General features: G+C 41.1%; 4 protein-coding genes across 5 annotated transcripts; 1 reads left to right on the top strand and 3 right to left on the bottom strand.

The window, feature by feature from the left end:
- Positions 1 to 4,824: 4,824 nt before the first annotated feature.
- On the bottom strand, positions 4,825 to 5,262 carry LOC137741612 (uncharacterized). Its single transcript, XM_068481312.1, has one exon. It carries the CDS (start codon positions 5,260 to 5,262, stop codon positions 4,825 to 4,827), a length of 438 nt encoding a protein of 145 aa, XP_068337413.1.
- Positions 5,263 to 8,566: 3,304 nt separating this feature from the next.
- On the top strand, positions 8,567 to 12,303 carry LOC137730909 (ATP-dependent zinc metalloprotease FTSH, chloroplastic-like). Its single transcript, XM_068469912.1, has 5 exons — positions 8,567 to 10,260; positions 10,499 to 10,745; positions 10,859 to 11,042; positions 11,172 to 11,343; positions 11,442 to 12,303. Exons 1-5 carry the CDS (start codon positions 8,920 to 8,922, stop codon positions 11,661 to 11,663), a joined length of 2,166 nt encoding a protein of 721 aa, XP_068326013.1. The 5' UTR covers positions 8,567 to 8,919; the 3' UTR covers positions 11,664 to 12,303.
- LOC137730923 (serine/threonine-protein kinase BSK1-like) lies at positions 11,718 to 15,229 on the bottom strand. Of its 2 annotated transcripts, XM_068469936.1 has the most exons (9): positions 15,087 to 15,217; positions 14,823 to 14,958; positions 14,381 to 14,514; positions 14,076 to 14,181; positions 13,836 to 13,921; positions 13,132 to 13,320; positions 12,844 to 12,972; positions 12,657 to 12,770; positions 11,718 to 12,245 (listed from the first exon to the last, which is right to left on the bottom strand). In XM_068469936.1, the coding sequence occupies exons 2-9, from the start codon at positions 14,857 to 14,859 to the stop codon at positions 12,000 to 12,002; spliced, it is 1,041 nt and encodes a 346-aa protein (XP_068326037.1). In that variant the 5' UTR covers positions 14,860 to 14,958; positions 15,087 to 15,217; the 3' UTR covers positions 11,718 to 11,999. The 2 variants fall into 2 exon arrangements, with proteins under 2 accessions (XP_068326037.1, XP_068326045.1); XM_068469944.1 differs by having other exon boundaries at positions 14,655 to 15,229.
- Positions 15,230 to 19,503: 4,274 nt separating this feature from the next.
- On the bottom strand, positions 19,504 to 22,050 carry LOC137730916 (protein ALTERED PHOSPHATE STARVATION RESPONSE 1-like). Its single transcript, XM_068469923.1, has 4 exons — positions 21,128 to 22,050; positions 20,911 to 21,017; positions 20,567 to 20,808; positions 19,504 to 20,478 (listed from the first exon to the last, which is right to left on the bottom strand). The coding sequence occupies exons 1-4, from the start codon at positions 21,945 to 21,947 to the stop codon at positions 19,704 to 19,706; spliced, it is 1,944 nt and encodes a 647-aa protein (XP_068326024.1). The 5' UTR covers positions 21,948 to 22,050; the 3' UTR covers positions 19,504 to 19,703.
- Between the last annotated feature and the right edge of the window lie 3,495 nt (positions 22,051 to 25,545).

The raw sequence follows: 25,545 nt of genomic DNA, 5'->3' as shown, positions 1-25,545 counted from the left end.
TCATATATAGTAATATTTTATATTATTTTAATTTATATATAATATTATTTAATGCATATATAATAATACATGCATCTCCACCCTCCCTCTTACCGCTGTTAAGCATCTCCACCTTCTTCATCCTTTTTTCTCCCAAAAAATTTCGGATCTCTTTCCTCCCTCTGATACATTCGTTGGCTTCTCCACCTGCAAAGCCATCTCGAAATTTTCTGGCAATGGGTGGATTTTGAATTTTAGGGTTGGATTTTGTCGTTGTTATTGTTTTACGTTTTTTTTAATTTTTTTATTTTGGTAGTTGGATTTTAAGGTTTAGGCAGTGGGTGGGCTTTGTTTCAGACATGTGCAGTGGGCAAACGGTGTTGCAAAGGAACTCTTGCAAATGACCCAACGTGTAGACGATGCAATAGGCAAACGAAGCAGGTTTGGGAACGAGACTAACAATCTCATACATATTGGGGGTCCTCGCTAAGACTACCTAACGAAAGACTTAGTCTCATTAATGATAATCCTTGTTCGCACCAAACACTGGCTAGCAATCTTGGCTAAGCCAGTCCAATCCAAGGAAATTTAGTGAGGGCAAACAAACGTTCCCTAAAAACCTCATTTTACACTATTCACGTGTATATTTCTTATAATTAAACAAAGTTTGGAGTGAAATAAGATTTTTAGAGTGTCAATAATGATTTCATATAAATATTAAAAAGAATAACATAAATTACACATTAAATGTTAATATAATACAAAAAAAAAAAAAAAAACTCTTGGGTTAATCGTTGTGTGAGTACTTTCTAAAAAGTCTCTTCCACTTTCTTTTTATATTATCCGTTGTTATGGGTAGAGGTGGCAAATCAATCGATTGTTGTTAATGGATACCCATTTAATTTGACTTTACACTATCATCACCACCACTACCAATATCACATTTATTAACAATCTAATAGATTAATTTGTCACCTTAGTTATGGGTGATGAAATGTATGTGGTCACTCATATCATTGATTAATTCATTCAATTTCATATTACTATACTATACTGTGAGCTTTTTATGACATTTTGACTTTTGAGAGAGTCATTGTGCGTCTTATCTTAAATTCTCACTTGTATCAAAGATCTTTTGTTGTTGGGGAGTCAAATCCCCCCCTATGGCTTGATTTTCTGTGTTATGCGGTCTTTCTTAACTGTTTAGTGGTGGCTCCGCCTTCCCTTGGCGGCCTTGGCTCTTGGATGCAACGGACTTGCACTAGTTGCAGGTGGTGATGGGTCAATGGATTGGTTTTAATTATTTTAGTTTAGTCTTGGTCTTCTTGTAAAATTGCTGTCTAGGGTTCCTAGGTCTTCTTAGGTTTCTCTAAAAGAAGTGACTGCTTCGTCTATAGCGATGGCGTCGAGTTACCTTGATTTCATGTTCGTGGTTTTGTGGGCATAGGTCTCATACTAATACTATGTGGATGTTGGTCCAACTAATTGGAGACATTCTCTATCGGTGGTTGAGACTGAGTTGCAGTGTGTGGAAAAGACTATGGAAGAAATGGTCGAAAGCTTTGCCACTCTGTTGACGCTCACTGCATGAAATGGTTGAAAGCTTTGTAACCAATCAGTTTAGTTGGTTGAAGACCCCCTGAGTTGCATATTTTGTTCGAAGATAGTTCGGAATTTGTTTATGTATTGACATTTGAGGATAGGTCCTTTATGTTGTGCAAGACACTTTTTTTCCTTCAATCGGAGTGAAATTCCCAGCAAGATTTTATTGAGACCAAGTATGCACACTATTCTCAGTTTGTTTGTATACTAAATTTGCTTGCAATGAATTATTGTATTTCTCTAAAATAAAAAATAAAAAAATAAAAAAAATAAAAAAATAAAAAAAGAAAAAAAGAAAAGAAAAGGCGCCATCAACTATATTTGAAAAGTATGATAAAAATCCCCAAAAATAAATTTAATTTGATAAAAGAAATAAACTCTTTTAAAGATGCAAGCAAAATAAAACTTTGGTTTTCCTATGGGCCTGTCCTGGGTTTTCTTCGTAGTAGCTCCGCTGCATGCTTCATTTCATAGAAAACCTCAAAACGGCTTTATTTTATTATATACCATCCATATTGCAATTCCATTAACTTAAAAATTCTGTTTCAAAAACTAAGTTGGGCTTGCAGAAAAACTAGTCAAGCGAAGCCCACGATGGGAAATAACTTTTGTCGTCATGAGAAGCAAAAGTGGGTCGGGAATGGTAGAGTTGTCATCGGGTCTGGAGCATTTCTTAATTGAGAGAGATTTCATTTTGGAGTCTAGGGCTAGCTCAGAAAGAGAAAGAGAAAGAGAAAGAGAAAGAGAGAGTGATCGGCGAAGATGGGAGGAGGACACGGCGAGGGCATAACGTATAGGGGAATCACGGTGCATCAGCCAAAGCGGTGGCACACCCTCACCGGCAAAGGCATGTGTGCTGTGATGTGGTAAACTCCGTCTACTCTGCCGATTTCGTACATTAGCTTTGGTAAAATTTCTGCTATGTTGGATCTGCGTGCCTTTTTGTTTTAATCTTTTTTTTTGGTACACTTTCTAATGTTTTCGGAATTTCATGTTAAGGCACCGATTGTTAGGAACTTAGACCTGAAAATGCTAATAGGAAGAAATTGCAATTCATTCACTTGAATGTTGGGGTTCTTTCAAATACGAGTGGGGATCGATTGGTTAGGAACTTAGACATGAAAATACTAACAGGAAGAAATTAGAATTCACTTTAATGTTGGGATTCGAGTTGGAGATTGTGGCTGTTTAATATAATGGAGCTGAAATATCAACAAGTTCGTCTTGCTCGAGATTGAATTATGGGATTTCCTATAATGGCCAACATTTGGGTGTTGACTGGCGTATATAAAGCTATAGTATCACACATTACTTCGTTTTTTTTCTTTCTTTCAATCCGTGACCGGTTTAAGGTTGCTTTGGTGCTAGGCGTTAACTCTTGAGCATAGAGGACAATGGTAACTGAATGTGTATCGTTGGAATCATGCAATTTGGGATAAAGTTCAAGTTTGAACCTTGGAGAGGTTTACTATTGGTGTAAACCTCAGTCCCTGCATTGATATATTGCAGATTGAATGTATTATTCACTTTCTAAGTTTACTACTAACTTTGACTTATTTTTCTATTGAAATATTGCTTTGTGTATTTTTTTTCCTTGGTGCATTTCCGTGAAGCTTACTGTTTTTTTTTTTTCCTTAAAATTTTGATGCATCAGGTTTTGGGTACTGTACAGGGCCAAGAAGGATGGTCCTGTAGTTTTGGTATGTGCTTCTCTTGTTTCATCTTTCTCTGCAATTTGATAAACTCAAGTTACTCTCTTTCTTAATATGTTTTTTAGGGTTGGAGACACCCCTGGGAGGGCCACGAGGATCATCATTAGGTACCGTTTATCCTTCTTTGTCTTAGCTAAAGATACTTGGCTAAGTTATCATATATACTCATATGATCCACTGTATTTTGTTTGCTTTATGTGATACTTTTCATTCTTTGATCAGTTGTGACGTTTGGGGAGTTGGGTTTGAACTTATGAACTCCTATTTAGAGTAGAGCTCTGGCTAGTGGCTACCAACTGGGTCTGATCAGTTGTAACTATGCTTACACACTGTTGATCGATGATTATATGCCTTTCATTTTAGAATTATGGCGTAGACTTAGTATTTAATATGTATTTGAATGAAGTAAATTCTAAACACAAGGATCATGATGCCGAGTTTGGCTTGGTTTGATTTATGCTTGTTGAAACTCTGCTTCCTCCATGGTTTTCATTTGAAGAAAGGGGCCAGTAATTGAGTAAGTCCATGAGTTTGTGGACCAGTGCCTGTTATCCTTGTTTGCTTTTGTTTAGGGCCTTCAATTTTTTATTTTTTGGGTGTTCTCAAACAGACTTTATCGTTTCAGTAACTAATTTTTCGCATAGAAGGAAATGTCGGTAGAAAGAAATAATTGAAACGAGGCTTTACTGTATTGTTGCAGGTTCCTGTGGAAGAGCCAAGAGTCGATATCATAAACGGCTTATTAGGCGGGATACCAGTGAAAGCGTCATGTGGAGCATCTTTCTTGATTTCGGTATAATAAAGTGATTGTGAAGAAAAATATTGTGATATGAATGATGTTGATGACATCAAACTCCGTTTCAGAATGTTATATTTATGATGCTTGTATTTTTTACACACCTTGTGAAGTTGAAACTACTTCCCTTTTTCGTTCCATTTTTCTTTCGCTTTAATTGTTTTAATTTTTCTGCAACTCATCTTGAAATCCCCCCCCTGGAGGTGGAAAAATAAATCATATACTTGTACGTAAACAAGTTGCATGGAATGTAGAACTACAATTACACTACGTATTGGATCCTTGAAGCGGGAAAAGAGAGTTTATTGTACATTATCAAAGAATTGGTAACACCACAGTTACTCGATCACGGTACGGCAGCCTAACGAAAAATGAACGAATCGTGACATCGTGGTTTGCAATTGCCGAGGAGGAGGGTATTAAGTTCCAACCGATGATCAACTGAATTAATGAATGGGTTAATTGAGGTAGTTAATTGGTAAGTATGTTGAGAAGGGCGACTCTGGTGTCAATCAAACGTCTAAACATGCAGTCTAGCTCAGCTTCAAGGTCTTGAACGGCAATCTCGACAGCGTCCAATCTTTTGTTCGCACTTGGAAGCGCCGTCGCATCGCATGCATCGTACACTCGTTGGCGGCCACTCACACGCATAAACTTGGACATGAACTGGAAGGAAGCCGATGATTTCTGCTCCAGCCATGGTACGGAAATCAGGGACAAAAGAGTCTCCACAATTCAAACGGAAGTCACCCTCACTTGACTGAGCACGTCTACAACTACCATAAGGTTGTAGTCCATATATACTTGTGAAGAATTAGTATTGGACCTGTTCCTTATTCCTTTGAGATATTTCAAGCACTTGAGCGTCTCCTTCTTTAGCTTCGTCCTGTAGCAGTTGTAGGCTGCAATCTTGTTACATTTGTCCGCTTCTCCGCTGCTGCTTCCTCGGCGCAACATGGTTTGAAGGTCTTGGAGATGTTCTTTCACGACCGAAAGAATGTCTTTGGAAATGCCGCACACATCCAGCATTCTTAGAGACGCTTCTGACACTTGATGAACCCATTTCTCCTGTCCGACGTCGTTGATGAGAGCTTGTTGGATCACCGGGGAGTGGAGAAGGTTATTGGCGGAGTTGTGCAGGTCTCTGAGAGCTTCAAAATTTGGGCATGCCATGGCCATTAATTCCTTCTGAAATTAATTGGATTTTATATGTAATTGAATGAGGTGATGGACAAATATGAGCGGCCAGATCAAGGATATGTCAATTGTTGAAGAGTTTATGGAGTGGAGATTTAGATAGACAGATATATGCAAACTTGGTGATACGGTCTTGTATATATAGCTGGGGACCTTCATTAGCCAGAATATTTGGATCTAACTTGAGGAAGTATAGCAGGAAGAATCGGTTTGACGATCAGTAGGTACGGACTTGTGGAATTGTTTAGTTTAATTGGCAACATACACTGACAGCTAAGGCTCTATTTGATTAAGGGAGAGCAAGAACAACAAGAGCAGAGCAATTGGTAGGAGTAATTTGACAGGACGAAGCTTCCTTCCATGCATATTCCATTTAACATTAATTAATACAAAGTGTGGATATGTTACAGGTAGGTAAGGCAACAAATATGTTAAAGATATATATTGGTGTTGGTGATTAGACCACCGATACGGCTGATCATACCATACATACAGGATGGAGGATACATGATACATGACACACGATACAAGCAGAGGATGAGGAGAGGGTGCCAGCCTGGTCCCGATTGGGGGAAAGCAGACACGAATATTAATACACAAAGATATTAGGCACTAATGGGCTTAATTAAATCAATTAATTAAACAAATATTTGTTTCTTAATGTTGTTAGACTGGCTTAAATGATCTCATCACTAGTTGTTTATATATTACAAGAGTGCATATGCTTTTTCGTGTCTCCATGTATACGACTTGGTACTCAACACAACTACTGATATATTTATGTGGGTAGATATGTTTGAACATGAGGCCAAATCATTCCACAGTTGGGCAAGTTAAAACAAGAGAGCTTCTAAGAAGTTAAAGTGAAACTTCACGGATACTCAGATACATACATGCTGCTCCTCCAATTCGATCGTGCATCTGTACCACATATAAAATATGAAACATTGAAAAACCATTTATGATAGAAGATTAATTTACATACATACACACACACACACACACATGCTAATTAGGAGGATGCCGTAACACAATAACACGGACGTGTGCATGATGGAGCTGCATGAATACACAACTTTACATACAATACAACGTGCGTGCTTTCGTCATTTACATATGATAATGGTATACCGTTATGGTAGTCCAGAAAGGCCATAAGCACACCAATGGAAGCCTAACCTCACCTTAATATCCAATTCAAAACAAACTTAAAACCTCATGTCCTACTCTCCTAAGAGCAACTCCAGCGTTGGAGCCCTCCCCCTGGCAATACACTATTCAATCCACCTAATGAACAGTAACTGCCCTTAATGAACAGTAAGTAGCTCTGGCAATAGAATTTGCATCTCCACCGTTACACTTCAATAACCCTGGCAATAGGCAATAAAATATTAGTATTTTTTTTTATTTATAAAATAATACAAAATAATTTTAATTGTAATATCGGATAAGATTTTTAATCGTTCTCGTTGCGTCACGTGTCATTATCCGAAGTATTATTAAATAATACAAAATAATACAATTATTGGTGATGGATTTCTGATAAGATTATTAACCAATCACGTCGCGCCACGTGTCATAATCGGTTCACAATCTTTGAGGATAGATTTCCATCAGATTTTTAACGAATGACGGCATGCCACGTGTCATAATCTGTTCACAATCTTTGAGGATAGATTTCCATCAGATTTGTAACGAATGACGGTATGCTACGTGGCATTACGCACAACCTAATCCTTTCTGAATCCTCTATATAATACACCATCCATCCTCACAAATCTCACACCAAAATTTTCAAGATCTCTATCATTATTCATAGTTTCTGCTTCCTTATTCACAAAAATCTGTATCATTATTCATAGTTTCTGTTTCTTTCTTTTAATGTCTTCTTCTTCTTCCTCAAGGATGATGTGGGAATTCAATCAGGAAGAGGAAGAATTGTTTAACGAATCAGAAGCAATGTTCAATCACCAGGGGGTAAGAAATGAGAGGGAAAAGGATGATGAGCGTCAATGTTGCTGATCCGAGTAATTTTCCCCACTTCGAATATTACTACTAGCTTGTGCCAAGGCGTCTCTCCACGTACTAAACGATTGGTTAAGTAATTTCCAACGACTGGACATCGATTCTTTGGTTCTTTTCCCACCAATTTTCTCAAGAAAATTGGTATGAATAAGACTCCACATTTCTCGCAACTGCATCTCATTACCCGTAAGCGAACTATGAGTAACTTCAACCCAGCTAGTACACAACGCAACATCTTCAATAAGCGACCAATTCGTACCTGCACCAGTGGTCATTTTGTTGAAAAAAAAGGATTCAAACTTTGAGACAAAGAAAGGAATGTGATTGAAAGTAGTTGAGAAAATATGAAATTGTTGTGTAAGGTAGATGATAATGAGAAGGTATTTATAGAAAAGTAAAAACAATTTTTTTCAGATTTTTCAGATTTTTTTTTGAATTTTTTACAATTTTTTTAAAATTTTTATTCGATTAATTAATCTTTGCCGTTGGATATAAAAAAATTTGAATTCCAACGCTCCAAATTGTGCCACTTGTCACAACGGTAACTTTTCAGATTTTTAAAACTATTTTTTCTTTTATTTTTTTTATTTATAAAGCATTTTAATATCCACCCTTGATCTCAGATCAAACGGTGGATATTAAATCTGACCTTTTTTTTTTTTTTTTTACCGTTGAGATCGAACGGTCTAATTAAAGTGACCGTTGAGATCTAACGCACCGTGGGAAGCCACGTGGCTTCCCAACGGTAACTGATAGATTTTTTTTCTTCTGATTTTTGTGTCGGCGACGCGCCCCCATGCGCGGGTGGGGTGCACGCGCCTGACACAAAAAAATTTAAATATTGCGCTGACGCCACCCTTGCGTCACCCCCACCTCGGGCTGGCAATCCACCACGGGCCCGGAGCTCGGGCCTCCCCCTTCCATCGGGCTGGGCTACGCTGGACCTGATCCCCTGGCCCTCGGGCCCTTGGTTTCTCCCCTGTTCCCCGAGCAAAACCCAACGCTGGGCTTGCTCTGAAGGGGGAAAGGAAAAAGAAAAGGGAAAGGGATGGGATCCTGAATCCTCACCCATGTATATCCTCTTCCAAAATCCTTGAGAAAAGGGATTAACAAAAAACGACAAATAATGAATGAACGGATGGATGGATGGCATATCGAACGCGTAGGCGCAACCCAAGCAACAACAATCCAATTCCAATAATTTATCATTTTATGGTGCCGTTTCTTCGAAACTTTGAAGCAGAGATAGCAGAACCAGAAAACTTGTTCAATAAAAAATCCTAGTGAAAAACGGGTCTTCCAGAAAAAATATCTAGAGAACAAACAGCCAAATACAATATAAACAATTCACAGTTCTCAGGTCGCCACGATTCATAATTTAGACTCTTTATTTATTTATTTTCCTATAAAATTGAATCAACTTTCTTTAACATTCATTTCCCCTCTAATCTAGTATCTGCAGAAAAATAAACAAAAATAAACATTCCTAATTTCGAAAGAAATAGCTGAATTTTTATCCAACAGATAACAGAAAACAAGAGGGAGAGGAGGAGAAGGGGAGAGGGAGACCCAACATCAAACACCAGCCAACCCAAACCGACCCAAGCCATGGCTTCCGCCACCAACGCCTTGCTCTCTTCCAATTTCTTCGGAACCACCACAATCCTCCACTCTCCTCCCACCCCTAAAACCACCTCTAAATCCAAATCATCCCTCCCACTTCCCCTGCCCTTCTTCTCCCAGCGAAGGCTTTTCGCCACCAAAAACATCTTCAACTCTAAACCCGATTCACAGCCATTCAAATCAGCAACTTCCCAAGCCACTTTAGCCGCCTTGCTCTTCTCTTCTCTCACGCCACAACCCGCCCTAGCCATAGACAACACGCCCACTCCCACTCCCACTCCGCCACTTGTGCTCCAAGCCCAGCCTTCCAAACCTAACGCCTCCTCTCCTTTCTCCCAAAACCTCCTCCTCAACGCCCCTAAGCCCCAATCCCAGGTCACCACTGACCTCCCCGAAGGCAGCCAATGGCGCTACAGCGAGTTCCTCAACGCCGTCAAGAAGGGCAAGGTCGAGAGAGTCAGGTTCGTCAAAGACGGTTCTGCCCTTCAGCTAACTGCCGTCGATGGCCGCCGCGCCTCCGTCGTTGTCCCCAACGACCCTGACCTCATCGACATTTTGGCCATGAACGGCGTCGATATTTCCGTCTCCGAAGGCGATTCGGGAGGTGGCCTATTCAATTTCATCGGCAATTTGTTGTTCCCAATCTTGGCCTTTGCCGGATTGTTCCTTCTTTTTCGGCGAGCTGGAGGAGGCCCAGGAGGGCCAGGCGGGCTGGGCGGCCCCATGGATTTCGGAAGGTCCAAGTCCAAATTCCAAGAAGTTCCAGAGACGGGGGTGACTTTCTCCGATGTAGCTGGAGCTGACCAAGCAAAATTGGAGCTGCAGGAGGTGGTGGATTTCTTGAAGAACCCAGACAAGTACACCGCCCTCGGTGCCAAAATCCCAAAAGGATGTCTTTTGGTGGGTCCACCTGGTACCGGCAAGACCCTTCTGGCTCGCGCCGTGGCCGGAGAGGCTGGGACCCCGTTTTTCTCGTGCGCGGCTTCCGAGTTCGTGGAGTTGTTTGTGGGAGTGGGGGCGTCGAGAGTGCGGGACTTGTTCGAGAAGGCCAAGTCGAAAGCGCCGTGCATTGTGTTCATCGATGAGATAGATGCGGTGGGGAGGCAGAGAGGCGCGGGGATGGGCGGCGGGAATGATGAGAGGGAGCAGACTATTAATCAGCTGCTGACGGAGATGGATGGGTTTTCTGGTAATTCCGGTGTGATAGTTTTGGCGGCAACCAACAGGCCGGATGTTCTCGACTCGGCGTTGTTGAGGCCCGGAAGGTTTGACCGACAGGTGACCGTCGACAGGCCTGATGTTGCTGGCAGAGTTAAAATACTGCAGGTGAGTAACTAATGCCTGGTATGAGGACTAGGCTACTAGCTTATCATTCTTAATTAGCATGAAATCCATATACATATATGCTTAAGCAATTATTTTCTGTAAATTGTATTTTATGCATGCTTGTAAACCGTTTTAGTTTGCACGTTTGCTCGAGTTTTAAGTGTGGTTGAAGGTGTTATGCTAGAATTGTACATTCCACATTCTCTCAAGTCTCAGCTGAAGCATTTTTGAATGGCAGGTGCACTCTAGAGGGAAGGCGCTTGCTAAGGATGTGGACTTTGACAAAATTGCGAGGAGAACACCCGGTTTCACTGGCGCCGATCTGCAGAACCTGATGAACGAGGCTGCCATTCTCGCAGCCAGACGTGACCTCAAAGAAATAAGTAAGGATGAGATCGCCGATGCTCTGGAGCGGATCATTGCTGGACCAGAGAAGAAAAATGCTGTTGTCTCTGAAGACAAGAAGAAATTAGTCGCCTACCATGGTATATACATAGAACAAGACCAGTTCTCCCCTCATATCCGATGTTAACTTGTGATTTTGCTATCATCCGATGTTAACCATGGTTTATTCATCTATTCCGTGACTTCTTTACAGAGGCGGGGCATGCTCTTGTTGGTGCATTGATGCCTGAATATGATCCTGTTGCTAAGATATCCATCATCCCTCGTGGCCAAGCTGGCGGTCTCACCTTCTTCGCTCCAAGTGAAGAGAGACTTGAGTCTGGACTGTACAGTAGAAGCTACCTGGAGAATCAAATGGCTGTTGCCCTCGGTGGAAGGTCAGTTATTCAAACTCTTCGTTTTAAACTGCTTTCAAACAGTCTATTCATTCTTCCGTTTTGCATTTGGGCTGTATTGAAGATTGTGTGGGAACTTATGTTCTGAACCTGGTCTCCATTTTGTTGCAGGGTTGCGGAAGAAGTTATCTTTGGTCAGGAGAATGTGACAACAGGGGCATCAAGCGACTTCATGCAAGTTTCAAGGGTGGCAAGGCAGATGGTTGAGAGATTTGGATTCAGCAAAAAGATTGGACAAATTGCGGTGGGTGCCTCTGGTGGCAATCCCTTCTTAGGGCAACAGGTACTATAAACGATTACTTACCGTAGTTTATTCACTGTTTCATCATATGCCCATGAGATGCAAGAGAAGTGATGGAAAATGTATGTTTGAATTTGCAGATGTCGTCCCAAAAGGACTACTCCATGGCAACTGCTGATATTGTGGATGGAGAGGTTAGGGAATTGGTAGAGACAGCTTATTCGAGGGCCACACAGATCATCACAACTCACATCGATATCCTCCACAAGCTTGCCCAGCTCCTCATAGAGAAGGAAACTGTTGATGGTGAAGAATTCATGAGCCTCTTCATTGATGGAAAGGCCGAGCTATACGTTGGATAGTTGGATAGACACTAGACTTGAGCAAATTCACGTATTAACTATCGCTCCGTGACATCATAAAAATGATGTATCACAAGTTTCATATACACAAGTACACATTAAGAACCAATTAGTTATTCAATGAAAAATTAGAGGAAAAGAATGGCGCGGTACTTGATACACAAGATACAAGCATCTCCCTCTACCTATATATTGCACACGTCTGGACTGATACAACTTTCGCCTACCCCATTGTACTTGATAACCCTACACTTCTGTTACAAGTTACAACAGCTGAAGCAACTTCGATGCAACAAAAAATAATTACAGAGCATTTCAGGATCCTCTTCTCTCCCATCATCTCCCTCCGCGACGTCTTTTTTCTTCGAGGCCTGCAGCCTCATTCAGCATGTCGGCTGCATCCTTGTGCATATCTAGCTTGGCAAGAGCAGCTCCCTGCATGTAAAATGCAGTGGACCAGTCAGGGTAGACACATTGTGCTTGCATTGCATCTCGGAGGGCAGCATCTGGCTGATCACAAAGGAGATAACATAGACTTCTTGCATACACCGTAGGGGAAACCATAGTCCCAACATCTATGAACTGTAATATCAGTTGTATGAAATTAATGAATCATAACAAAGGGAACATTGCAGAAAAATTATGGCTGTAAATCTAAACATCATGACATGAATCATCAGCCCCTTATAAATCCTGTATACTGCATGAAGTTCTGCACAGTTCAAGAAGACAATGTGCCAATTACAAAAACTGCTTAGACTCTCATATGAATATGGCTTTTCTCAACATCACGATCGAGATTTCATTTATCAACAAACTTCCAGCAGCACTGTCCCTTGTACGATGAAATCGTGATAAATTCAACACTCATTATCTAGGGGAGAAGAATTGAACTACCCTAACCCCTTGTATATGAAAGACTCACCAGGTTCAAAGTTGTTGATACTTTCCCCTTGGGCACAACACATTCTCTGTATATTACAGAATAAATACCTGGGAATAGCAGTCTATTGCAGATCTAAAATCTTTGTCACGAAATGCCAAGTCCCCATGTTTTCTTGCCTCCAACATATCTTTCATTTGCTGAGTCCATTCTTGGAAAGACAACTAATGCCAAAGACAAACTTTCAGAAGGGCAACCAGAGAACCATCTAAACCTACTTTTGCACAATTCAATTACCTCATTGCTTCCTTCATCATCTTTGTAGTGTGTCATTAACAAAATCTGATGGATGGCTGAAAGAGGATGTTGTGGAGTCGGAGGTGCTTCCTCGTGCTTAGGAATTCCCAGCATCACATAAGAAGGGGCCTACAAAGCATCATCATCGTCATAAAAAAAACGCTGACTAAGTATGCTTGGGATTATGTAAAGGTATTTAAAATTGCTGTGATGGTAATATTTACGAGACAAACTCAAAGGAGATAACAAATCATTGCATTCACGTGGGGAAAAGGCAAGAAGACTTGCATCAGGTTTATTTTGCAATGGAGCAACTGTTACAACAAGGTCCTTGATATTTGGTCGCTCCCTGGGTTCATATTGCAAACATCGTGAGGCAAGATCAAAGACCACAGTTGCTTCTTCAGTTGAAAATTTTCCCTCCAGATGTGAATCCATTAAGAGAAGAATGTTTTTTCCATGAATCATATCAATAGCCTGCATCAACACAGACATCAATTCTAAGGAGATTCTGTTTATCAAAACCAGCCTACATAATTATGTACTAGAAACTACGAGATTATCCAGACAAAATCAGAGGAATAGAGGAATAAAATTATGATCCAAGCTACAAGCTGCTCTTCGACATCAGTGTCTTGCGATGAATCTCAACCTATTACTTCAACTATCACAAATTCAATATCAGTTAAAAAAATAAATATTAGTAAATAAATAACCGCTACAAGGAAAGTCAACTCATGTGTGCAAAACTTATTTTGAGTATATGCGACTATATTTTACCACCACATGCTAAAAACAAGGGGTTCCCTAATGCCGAGTACTAAACACGTATGAGCAAGAGGCATTTTAACAAACAACTCCTCTGTGATCATACAGAATCTGGACTTCTGCATAACTCAAATAGAAGAAGCACTGCATTTTAACTATTAGATTATGGGTCCATTCCAAACCGACTGACTGCAGAACAAGTGCATGGCACAGTAAATACTTACATGACTGGGAGGGATGTGTTTTCCACTGAGCAGATCCAAAAGGACAGTCCCAAAGCTGAATGTAACAGTTTCTGGAGTGACCCTTCCTGCAGCATCCACACAACATACGGAAGGAACTTGTCAAAGGCTTCATTAAGCCCAGCAGATTATACAATATGACTCCTGCTTCATATAATCTTACTCACTGCCTTTAGAGTTCAGTTTATCCCTCCCTAAGGTGTATAAAAAATAAACAATTACCATTTCTTAGATATTCAGGAGGTGTGTACGCAAGATTGGTGCTGTAACTTTTTCCATCCTTGCTGTTTTTCATCAATCCAAAACACGAAAGCCGAGGATCACCGTTCTGCCAACACCATCCACAAAATGACCACTTTGATGTCATATAAATCCATGCAGTTTTCAGATAAAAAGTCTTAACACAGGAAGAAATATGTGTACTTATCAAAAAAGGGCCAGTGATCTGTGATTAATATTATCTCACTGCTTGTAAAAACTGAAAAACTAAATATTCAAATTTTGGGAAAGGAAATTTGAGACAACACCTCATCAAAGAGAACCCTATATGCATTTAAGTCATGGTACAACGGGCGGCCTTCACTATTGCAGTAATCCAACGCTTCGGCAATGTTCAGAGCAACTCTTAGTCGCAGAGCCCACTCAATGGTCTGATTCTCCCCTGTCAAGAAAGTTTGAGAGGAATTTATATCTCGAGCACTTTGAAAAGTTATAGGCAATAAATTTCCGAGGTCACTTGTCAAGAATATGAGAATGGGAAAAGCAAAAAAGGAGTCAAATTTTGAAACGAAAATAGCATACGTGTAGATAATGAATCAGCTTTGTGGAAGTGGTTTGAGATTACAATATTAGAGGCTCGAGCAGAACAAATGCATTTATTTCAAGCAATGTGTCAAACCTGTTGTCCAGAAATGAAAATCCAAGAATTGTATAAGAAACAAGTCATTCAAGAATATAGGAGGCACATACAGTGGAAGAGATGTTTGGCAAGGGTATCATTAGGCATGTACTCCGCCACCAGCAGCCTCTCGTCGCCGTCGCAGCAATACCCTATCAAATTGGCAAGCCTTTTGTGCCTCAGCTTCCCAACGCCCCAAGCTTCATCCTATTCCCCAAAGTTCAAATTTCTCAATTCAATTGGAAATGGAAAACCCTAATCACAATTCCCAGATGGAGGGATAATAATAAATAATGAATGGAGAAGAAGGAGAGAGAGTGTGTGTGATTATATACGGCGAATTGCTTGGGGTCAGACCAGGCCAATTTAGAAAATTTCTTGACGGCAATCCAACGACGGTTATCTTGGTTCTGGAGGCGGCACTTGTAGACGACATTGGGGGCTTTCTCACCGCTCTCGGAAACGATGAAGTCGGAGCTGAAGTTATTTGTGGCGCTTTTCAAGTCGGCCAGCGAGAATTCCAAGAATCCAGGCACTGCTCCGGCTCCGGCGGCATCGGCTCGACCGTTGGACGGTTGAGGAGTGCGGTTGGTGGCGGCGGCGGCGCTGAAGGTGTCCAAGGGGTGGTGCTGGTGTTGACGTGCATGTATAAAAGACGACTCGCAGCACCCCCATAACTCGGCCAAGTTGACTCAGTGCCGCTTTCTTTTCCTTGGCAATGGCAATGGCATTGCTTGCTTGCTTGCTTGCTTGCCTGCCTGTGTTCTCTCTCTGTCTGCACTGGCAAAGCCTCTGTCTCTCTCCCTGTTCCTCCAACAGTGGAATTTTCCTTTCCATATGTTTCTAAAAAAAAAGAAATGTCCTTTCCATATCATCAAGGGCATTATGGTAATTATTGCTTCGCATCCAGCAGAGACCAATCTCTGCCTTTTTTTGTCCTTTTTCTATTTTTGTTGAGAGCTACTACACTCATTCAATTATCTTATTTTTCCACTCACGTTATATTTACATCTATTATAAAAAGTTAAAAAATTAAAATGTTATTTCCCACCCAGTATTATTCCTAAAATAACCCTATATATAATTAGAGATAAATTTCTCTTAAAAAAAAAAGAATATAAACAAATAATATTACTTTTTTCTAAAAGCCATTAAAAAAAAAGGAAAAAAAAACCCCGAGGTCTTCTAATCTTCAGCCTACACGTTTGATCGGAATTGAAAATGAAGGTGCTTACTCAAGTAAATCAGCTCTCAAGCCTGAACCCATGTTTTAACTTCCTTCAACAGTTTACTTTGTCCTGCATTATGTTTGTCTTTAAAAGTCAATTTGCACTTGGTATGAACAGGATGATCTTTTCACTTCATTAAGGCCATCTCTAACCGAAGGGTCCAGAGGCCAGATGGCCGAAAATAGCCCGAAAATTGTCTCTAACCGAAGGTTAGGCCAGAGGTCTGTGGAATCTGAGAGGGCTAGAAGACTGGAGGGCTGGCCAGAAAATATAGCATTCCTGTCGGTTATACAACTTAAAATTTTTTTGAATACAACGGCTAGTCACCTAGCCGTTGTATTCATTTTTTTTTTTTTTTGGTTTTTTGGGCCTTTTTTTTTCCTATAAATACCTAAACCATTCATTAAATTTAAGTTCTAATTTTTTTTGGTTTTTTGGGTCAGTTATCGTTGTAGTTTTTAAATTTAAGTTGTTGGATTTGAATTTAAGTTGTTATAGTTTTTAAATTTAAATAATATATTATGTTTGACCCTTTGACCCTCGGTTGGAGACGGTTTTTCGTGACAGGGCTAAAACGAGCCCTATGGCCCTCGGTTGGAGACGGAGGCAAATATGGGCATGTACTGTTCATTAAAATATTAATATCTTGGAGAATCTTGGAGAGTCAGAGGGCTAAAACGAACCCTCTGGCCAGCCATCAGTTAGAGATGGCCTAATAGTTGATGTCTTTTCTGCTTGGCATTGTTACAAGCTAGGCCCTCAGATAACATTTGGAACCTCTCGTGGGGCTCGTAAGAAAATGTCACATCCCGGCCCGGGGCGGATCACTTCCCGGGCCCGCTCCACCACCGTAGCACGATATTATCCGCTTTGGGCTTACCATTCCCTCACGGTTTTGTTTTTTGGGAACTCACGAGCAACTTCCCAGTGGGTCACCCATCATGGGATTGCTCTAGCCCCCTTCTCGCTTAACTTCGGAGTTCCTACGAAACCCGAAGCCAGTGAGCTCCCAAAAGGCCTCGTGCTAGGTAGGGATGAGAATATACATATAAGGATCACTTCCCTGGGCGATGTGGGATGTCACAATCCACCCCCCTTAGGGGCCCGACGTCCTCGTCGGCAAACCATGGCCAGGGTTAGGCTCTGATACCAAATTGTCACATCCCGCCCCGTGGCAGATCACTTCCCGGGCCCGCTCCACCACCGTAGCACGATATTGTCCGCTTTGGGCTTACCATTCCCTCACGGTTTTGTTTTTGGGAACTCACGAGCAACTTCCCAGTGGGTCACCCATCATGGGATTGCTCTAGCCCCCTTCTCGCTTAACTTCGGAGTTCCTACGAAACCCGAAGCCAGTGAGCTCCCAAAAGGCCTCGTGCTAAGTAAGGATGGGAATATACATTTAAGGATCACTCCCCTGGGCGATGTGGGATGTCACAATCCACCCCCCTTAGAGGCCCGACGTCCTCGTCGGCACATTTCCGGCCAGGGATTGGCTCTGATACCAATTTTCTCATATCCCGGCCCGGGGCGGATCACTTCCCGGGCCCGCTCCACCACCGTAGCACGATATTGTCCGCTTTGGGCTTACCATTCCCTCACGGTTTTGTTTTTGGGAACTCACGAGCAACTTCCCAGTGGGTCACCCATCATGGGATTGCTCTAGCCCCCTTCTCGCTTAACTTCGGAGTTCCTACGAAACCCGAAGCCAGTGAGCTCCCAAAAGGCCTCGTGCTAGGTAGGGATGAGAATATACATATAAAGATCACTTCCCTGGGCGATGTGGGATGTCACAATCCACCCCCCTTAGGGGCCCGACGTCCTCGTCGGCAAACCATGGCCAGGGTTAGGCTCTGATACCAAATTGTCACATCCCGCCCCGTGGCAGATCACTTCCCGGGCCCGCTCCACCACCGTAGCACGATATTGTCCGCTTTGGGCTTACCATTCCCTCACGGTTTTGTTTTTGGGAACTCACGAGCAACTTCCCAATGGGTCACCCATCATGGGATTGCTCTAGCCCCCTTCTCGCTTAACTTCGGAGTTCCTACGAAACCCGAAGCCAGTGAGCTCCCAAAAGGCCTCGTGCTAGGTAAGGATGGGAATATACATTTAAGGATCACTCCCCTGGGCGATGTGGGATGTCACAGAAAACCCTTCCAAAAAAACGTTCTCTTGGCCAAAACAAGCCACTCGAAACACTTGGTTCATCACCGTTGCAATCAGAGTAAAATAAAATTTAATTGTTGCATCACAGTTTGAATAATTTCATTCTCTATTCCCTATAACTTTCTTATGTTGTGGATCTCCTCGTTAAGAAGCAAAAAGTATCTGGATTGGGCAACCAAAATCCTAGGGATAAAAATATTTTAGTAATTATTTCAAAAAAAAAAAAACACTAAACCGTAGACGTGGATTTAAAAAAAGAGCACAAATTCTAAAGCAAAACAAGACAAAAATCCCAATTCATATTCCCTGAGGAACAAATCAGACATCGAAAAGCGGGAGTTTATTGGAAAAAAAATACTATGAACAAAATCTGGAATTGTCTGACGGATGAGCATGGTGGCGTTGCTTACCAGCTTCAATTTTCGTCAAGCTCCATGATCTCTCTAGTTATAACATAATCATCTACTTCTTCCATAGAAACATCATCTTCTAAGTTCATTCTTTTTGCTTTCTTTGAATGATTTTGTTTTCTCTAAATGAAGGAGATGGGAAGGATGGATAAGGGTTTAAGGGAGACAAATTTTCTAAACATAGCGTGAGAGAGCAAAACCAAAAAAGGGGTATTGAACGTCCGTCACAATGTTGGGTGTTCAAATTTTCAAATGGAACTGGATTACTGAAAGTCTGGAAGGAAAGGTCGATAAGCGGACTGAACCGACTGAAATTCTGAAACTTGAATTCCTTTGAAATCCTGGAATTCCTTTGAATTCCTTTTAACATTTTTTATATTTTATGTTAAATATAAAAAATGTTAAAAAAAAATCATCTATTTAGATTGTTTTTAATGATTTAAATAAGAAGTCTAACCATCACCCAAGTTTTGTTTTGCGACTCACCTATTAGGGAAATGAGGGACGTCTAACACATTTTGTATCAGAATATGGATTGGCTAATTCACAAAATTATATATATTAAGGCAAAAGATATATGTAAATGAAGAGTGTGTGCATAAAGCGAAGAACAAGTATACAAAAATCAGCTCCTATAGTATTAAAATATGCATTCCATCACCATCATCACCGCCCGCTTTTGAAAGAAGTCTCAAGTCTGAATTCTCACGCACCCGTTTACAAATTTATTGTTGCGAAAACTGTTGTAGGTCGGATATGTTGTTATTGCATGTGCAAGTTTGTACTACAAGGAGCTGAGCTTCATACACCTTATGTGCATGTATATGTAAATTTGTCCGACTTCTTGCACCGGAGTTGGGATGACCCTCCCAAAAGGTTGTCACTAGTCAGAGGAAGCATGGAATTAGTAATGGATAAACCCATTTGTTTTGCCTTATAATAAGCAATATTTGCATCTCCAAAATTCTTGTAACAGGTGATCAACATATATAATTGCATAATAAGACAAGGCCAATTTATATAACTTCCAGGTGTCTGATCTTATTGCTAATTTGACGAGCAAAACCTTAAGCACCCATGGCTACAAAACAAGAAACTAATCATTTGGTATCCGAAGAATTAAGCCAAGGTTGTCATTAATTCATCATCCAGATATTCCAGATTGCCTGCAGCTGACTTGCTCTAGTTCAATGTGTGCATGAAGCTCATTGTATGCTTGCAATGAGTTTGCAGTGAATTTCTCCATCGCCATCAATGTCTGCTTCAGATCCCACACTAGATCACTCCTACTCTGTTGCTGCACTCTCTCTCCGTGTGACTCGTCTTCTCCTGCTCGCAAACTACTCGAACCAACGTTCTTTTTCCCTCCTCTACCGCGCATCAGCTTATGCAATATCTTCTGCTCCTTCCCCTCCTCTTCCTCCAAAAACTTTACTTTCCTTGCTATATCTTTGTTTTCAGCTACCATCCTTTGCTGCACCATTTCTACATTATTATTGTTGTCTTCCATTAAGAGCGTATGTATACTAGTCCAGAATCCCCTGATGGCTTCAACAACTTCCTTCTCTGAGAGTCTATCCATAGCTTGTGACCACTCATTACACATCACAAAAACAGGCGGTGCTCCAATACCCTCGTCCGCTGTTAATTCTTGATCGCCCACATTCGGTTCGTGTAGAAGACATCTCAGAAGCCATCCATTTAATGCTTTTACATACCCCTTTTGGGCGACAATCCATCTGGAGAAGCACACATTCCAGTTTTGAAGCTCTAACTTGAGTTGAATTGCAGTTTCAGCCTTATGCGCACCGCTCAATTTTGAATTGGATATTGCAACGCCATCTAAACCCTTGGCTTCCACCATTGCTCGGTACTGACTCTTGTGACATTCTACCATAGCTTTCCACATGTTGAGTAACCTACAAGCACATCAACCAGTCCACTAATCACTTTAACATTTCATAGAATCAATCATTCTTGAATGGTGATGGTATAGAGTAGAGATACCTGTTGATGAATTCGATAATCTGCGGCCATAGCTCCTCGTCCCTCAACTTATTGATGGTAATTGATATTCTGTCAACAATCTGAATTGCAATTTTCATTTTTGTTAAAAGATCGCGGACTGCACTGCGAAGGGAGTTGAGTTTGGGAGACTCAGCAGCACTAGTAGTAGTACCCTTGCTATGTTCCAAATGTTTCAGCATTCTACTCTTCTTCTCGTGCGTAACGCGCAATCTTTCCTCAGCCTAATTATATATATAGCATGATTAAATAGTCAAGATTATGCTTAAAAAGGTGATTAATCAGCAAAGCTAATGAAGGAAAAGCAGCACATACATATTACATACCTTGACTTCATGGTAAAGTTTCTTTTCCCACAGGAAGAGCGTCTTCAGAGTGTAAGAAAGGTTCTGTGAACTCATAACCAAGCCTTCATGGTCATCAAATCCATACTCTGCTTCTCCAACGCCAATTCGTCAAATTAATTATGTATTAAATTTATCTTTATCTAACAATCTGGAATAATATTAAAATTGATTGAGAAAATTAAAATGGATAAATCACCCTGATCAAGAGAAATTGTGAGATGATGAGACCGCAGCGACAATACAACTTGATTACCGGACTCAGACGCCTTGTCAAACAGAAGATGAAGCTCTCGCATCGCCTCTGCTGCTTCTGGGACAGTGGGAGAGACAGAGACAGATGGAGGAGTTGCGGTCGACGTCGCCATGTGAGTCGTCTTACCCTTCTCCGGCGACCTACTCTCCCTTTCCTGATCATCGTCAATATTTTTAGTATTGTGTTTAACATTGATCTCGTTATTGATTTTGTCAGCAGCGGCAGCAGCAAGTGCAGAAGTATGAGCAGCTTCTTCAGGAACCAAAGTAGTGCAAGTATAAAGGGGTGCTAGGTAACTCTCCCTCTCGTAGGCATCAAAGAGATTAAGAAAATCCCAAGTGGAGCTGACCGGAGGCGGTGGTGAAGGAGGGAGTTTGGAAGTCAGTCTGCCGCCTAAATTTTTGAAGACCTCCTCCTCCCTTTTCCTGAAACATTGATCACATTGATCATACACAGAAACTGGTGTCGGCGTTTCTCCCAACTGTTTATCAGTGTGGTCCTCTTTGTATTCGGATTCAGAGTCGGAAGGGAATTGGAGGTGCGAGTCTGATTCTGGTGGCGCCGGCGGCGGTTCAGTACCTGCAGGAATGTCATGGAAGAAACGGTGGAGAACGGGGCCTAGGGTCCTGAGAGAGGCTAAGTAAGCGACGTGGGAATCGGCCAGGGCTTGGGCCTGGCAGAGAGCTTCCTCCAGGTACTTGCACCGGTCTCGGCACAATGCCACCGCCGGAAGGTTCTCTACCTTTGAGGCGGCGCAACCCATCACAACTCTCACTATCTCTCAACTGGATGTGATACACGCAATCGCTTTACTTAATTACCAAAAAAACTTACAAGGCACCACCAACATTCTCTGATTTTTCTGATTTGGGTTTTGAGTGTGCAGTTTTTGATAGATATGGAATGGCTTATTTGGTAATTTGGCATTTACTATTTATTGCTTTGCGTGTCTCGTGGACTGTTTAATTATCTTCCTTCCTTAATTGCTCAAACGGGGAAAACCTGGCGGGATAGGGCTAACGTCTCTTTTTTCATTTTTCAGATTATTTCAGTGTTGCCCCGTATTTTTGGGTTTATTCCATCTTTACCGCGTTTTTATTTTCTTATCTTCATTCATACCCCCATGGATATGCGTGCGTTTTGTAATTTTCTTCCATCTATGGTGCAAATTAACAGGAAAGAAAAAGGCTAATTGAAAGGTCAAATAAATAATTATGATGTCCAATTAATGACAAAAATTATATATGGCAAGTAACCGTTATGTCATATATTCATGCGTGTGGAAGTGGAACTGTGGAGGTAAATTTCCAAAGCAAAATTTTCAAAAAGATCTTAATTTTTGAAATAATAGTGCATCATAATTTTTGAAATAATGGTGCCAAAAATTAACAGCTATAATTATGGATATGTGATTTTCACACATCTTTTTTAACTTATCACACAACCTTCTTCAATTTTAGCTATTTGATTGAATAAATCAAATAAAAACAACAGACAAGATCAAGCATAGGTGTGTGAGAAGCTAAAACAAATGTGTTTATCATTTCCGTTGTGGAGGTATGAAGTAGTACTGAAGCTAGCTAGCAAAGAGTGCTGGTACTGTCTATAAGTTAGTCATGTCTTTAATAAGGGATTGGACCTTTCACAAAAGGAGGAGGAGGAAGAGGAGGATGAGCTGTCGCAAGATGCAGGATATAGCTTTTGTATGAGCTAGTGCAATTCCAACTCAATCAAGTTTGGCTGTATTCTGTATGTGAATCACTTTTGTGATTTACTTTTGAAGTGGGAGGGAGAAGACCGAGAGAGAGAGGGGGGGGGGGGGAGAGAGAGAGAGAGATTGGCTGTATTCTGTATGTGAATCACTTTTGTGATTTACTTTTGAAGTGGGAGGGAGACGACCGAGAGAGAGAGAGAGAGAGAGAGAGAGAGAGAGAGAGAGAGAGAGAGAGAGAAGGAGACCGGAAGACATGGTCCCCTGAACCCTGTACCTATGGCTCTGTCTTGGGTATTGAAATTTGTATCTCATCCCCATATCCTAGGATTTTGGAAAGCCTAACTTTAATCTATCTTTTTACGGTCATTATGTCAATATATATATATATATATATGACAATAGAAATTAGGTTGGTGCTGGTATTGTTTTGCTCACCGGTGCTTTTGATAACGAGTCATCATTTGGCCTGTGGCCAATGAAGGCCGGTCCGAACTCTCAACCCAGCTTTTTATTTTTATTACAAGGGGTTTCGATCAAACGTTTTAGGATTGAGATTGCGTAAAAATTCAGCTTGTTACAGTTGAGAATTGAGATTGAAAGAAACTAGCCCCATCTGTCATTCTTTTTGTAAATATTCCAACATTAATTTTCCTTATATTCCTATATATGCAGGACAAACCGACATTAGTATCACAGGTAAATTTACATTCAATTAATATCAAGTTGGACTTAGCTAGGTTTAAGGAAAACTAAAGACAACTTTTTTGCACAACCTACAAACTTTATTGTAAGGTGGATCTATTACTTAAAATGTGACAACCCGTTCCAAATTTTACGTTTTTATTTTATTTTAAAAGCGTGAATTTACGAAATTACCCTACAGGCAAGGAAGTTGACTTCCGTTGACCATCGACTTGAGAGATGTGGGACTTATTCTTTTAGCATATCCTCGTAGTACTCGTTGGTATGAACGTATAGGCGAAAGTCGTTTGCGAGTCCGGATTATAATGATATAGTTACGAACGTTCGAAATTGGTTATTCAAGGTTTAGTGTTAATTAAATTAAATCCCCACTTTGTGGGGTGAAGCCAAAATCAGAAATGAAGAAAGAAAATAAAAGAAAAAAAAAGAAAGAAGGGAGGTGGCTTTCCCGTCCACCCACACCCACCATAAGTTCCCATTTTCCAAGGCCGATTCCGGCCAACTCCGGTGGAGTTTTTCGATGCCACCACCACCATCTTGAAGCTCTCATTCCCCTCTACAAAACCCACCCAAGAACCACCTTGATTAACCATGGGATGTGGCGGTTTGAAGCCACGAAAGTTGACGAAAATCAATAGTGCTCTGGCCACCCTTTTCGATTTTCCGGCAAATCGGCAAAGCGATGGCCGATGCCACCACTTGGGCTTGGTAGCCCATCATCCCAGGAGCAAAACCCAACCAACCTTGACCCCGTTGGACCACCGTAGACGACGAATTGACGTCGGGAAGTTTTAGGCACCCGCCGGTTTTGTGGGCAAAATTGACCATCTTCCGTCCACTTTTGGACTTCGTGACAGGTATGAAAGTTGCTCCACTCACTAAGATCTTCATTTCTGTGAATTTTGAGAATTTTTGGAAATAGTTGGATTTTCCGGCGAGTCGGGGCGGCCAACCGCCACCCGCGGCAGCGCGTGGCCAGTGGGCCGCCAATGCTATTTTTAGGCTATGTCGAATGTCTTGAATTCAGTTTTGTTATTTGAATGACATAGGTTGATCGTTGGAACCTAAATTCGTTACGATACGTTGCTTGATGAAAATGTGAATCGACGATCCGACCGTTGGATCGTCACCAAACTTGGATACATTATAATAGGTAATATTTAAAGATCATAGGAATTTATGGATCGGGAATCCGATGTACGGATCTTCCCGAATTGAATTTGTAAGTTAGTAAAATAAATGTTCACGTCCACTTAGTTTTGGGCAAATGGCGGAGATCCAACCGTTGGATCGTAATGAAATTTTAATATATTATTCTAGAAACATATTGTGGATCGTTGGAAGTTGCAGATTGGAAATCTGATATGCAGATCTTCCAAATCGAGCTATACAAGGTTGTAGACCCTACCGTCGATCTTTGATCGACGGTTGACTTTTGGTCAATGGGTCTCAGATTATTCTTGAAGGTCCTTGAGGATATGTTTTATGTAAATTATGTATTCTATCGGTAAAAACTTTGAGACGTGATTTGATAATTGGTCACAGGCGACGATAGATCGTGATGTCTCGATGTGCGTGCAAGATAATCATAGCGTGAACTCCAGGTGAGTGGGCCTTTTTCTTTCATATGCATATAATTGATAGTTCCACAAGCACTTCTATAGTGATCTATGCTCGTTACCTACAATTAATCATTTCGAACTACGAATGGCTTGATCCCTGTTTAGGGTACGTAGGCAGTCTAACAAGACGTTAGATGCAGCCATATAATAAATGAGATTAAATAATTGAGACAATAGCCTTGTTTAGTGAATTGAGCAATGTGAGGGACATTGGTGGGAATTGTGAGATTTAGCTTTATGATTTGGTGATTAAATGTTGATCATAAATCAATGCGTGAAGAATCAAGAAATTGAAGTAAGGAAAGGTAAGTATGATAGTTAAT

The sequence above is a fragment of the Pyrus communis genome, chromosome 1, assembly GCF_963583255.1.
Source record: "Pyrus communis chromosome 1, drPyrComm1.1, whole genome shotgun sequence".
Lineage (NCBI taxonomy): Eukaryota > Viridiplantae > Streptophyta > Magnoliopsida > Rosales > Rosaceae > Pyrus > Pyrus communis.
This window is presented reverse-complemented; position numbering and strand designations above follow the sequence as displayed.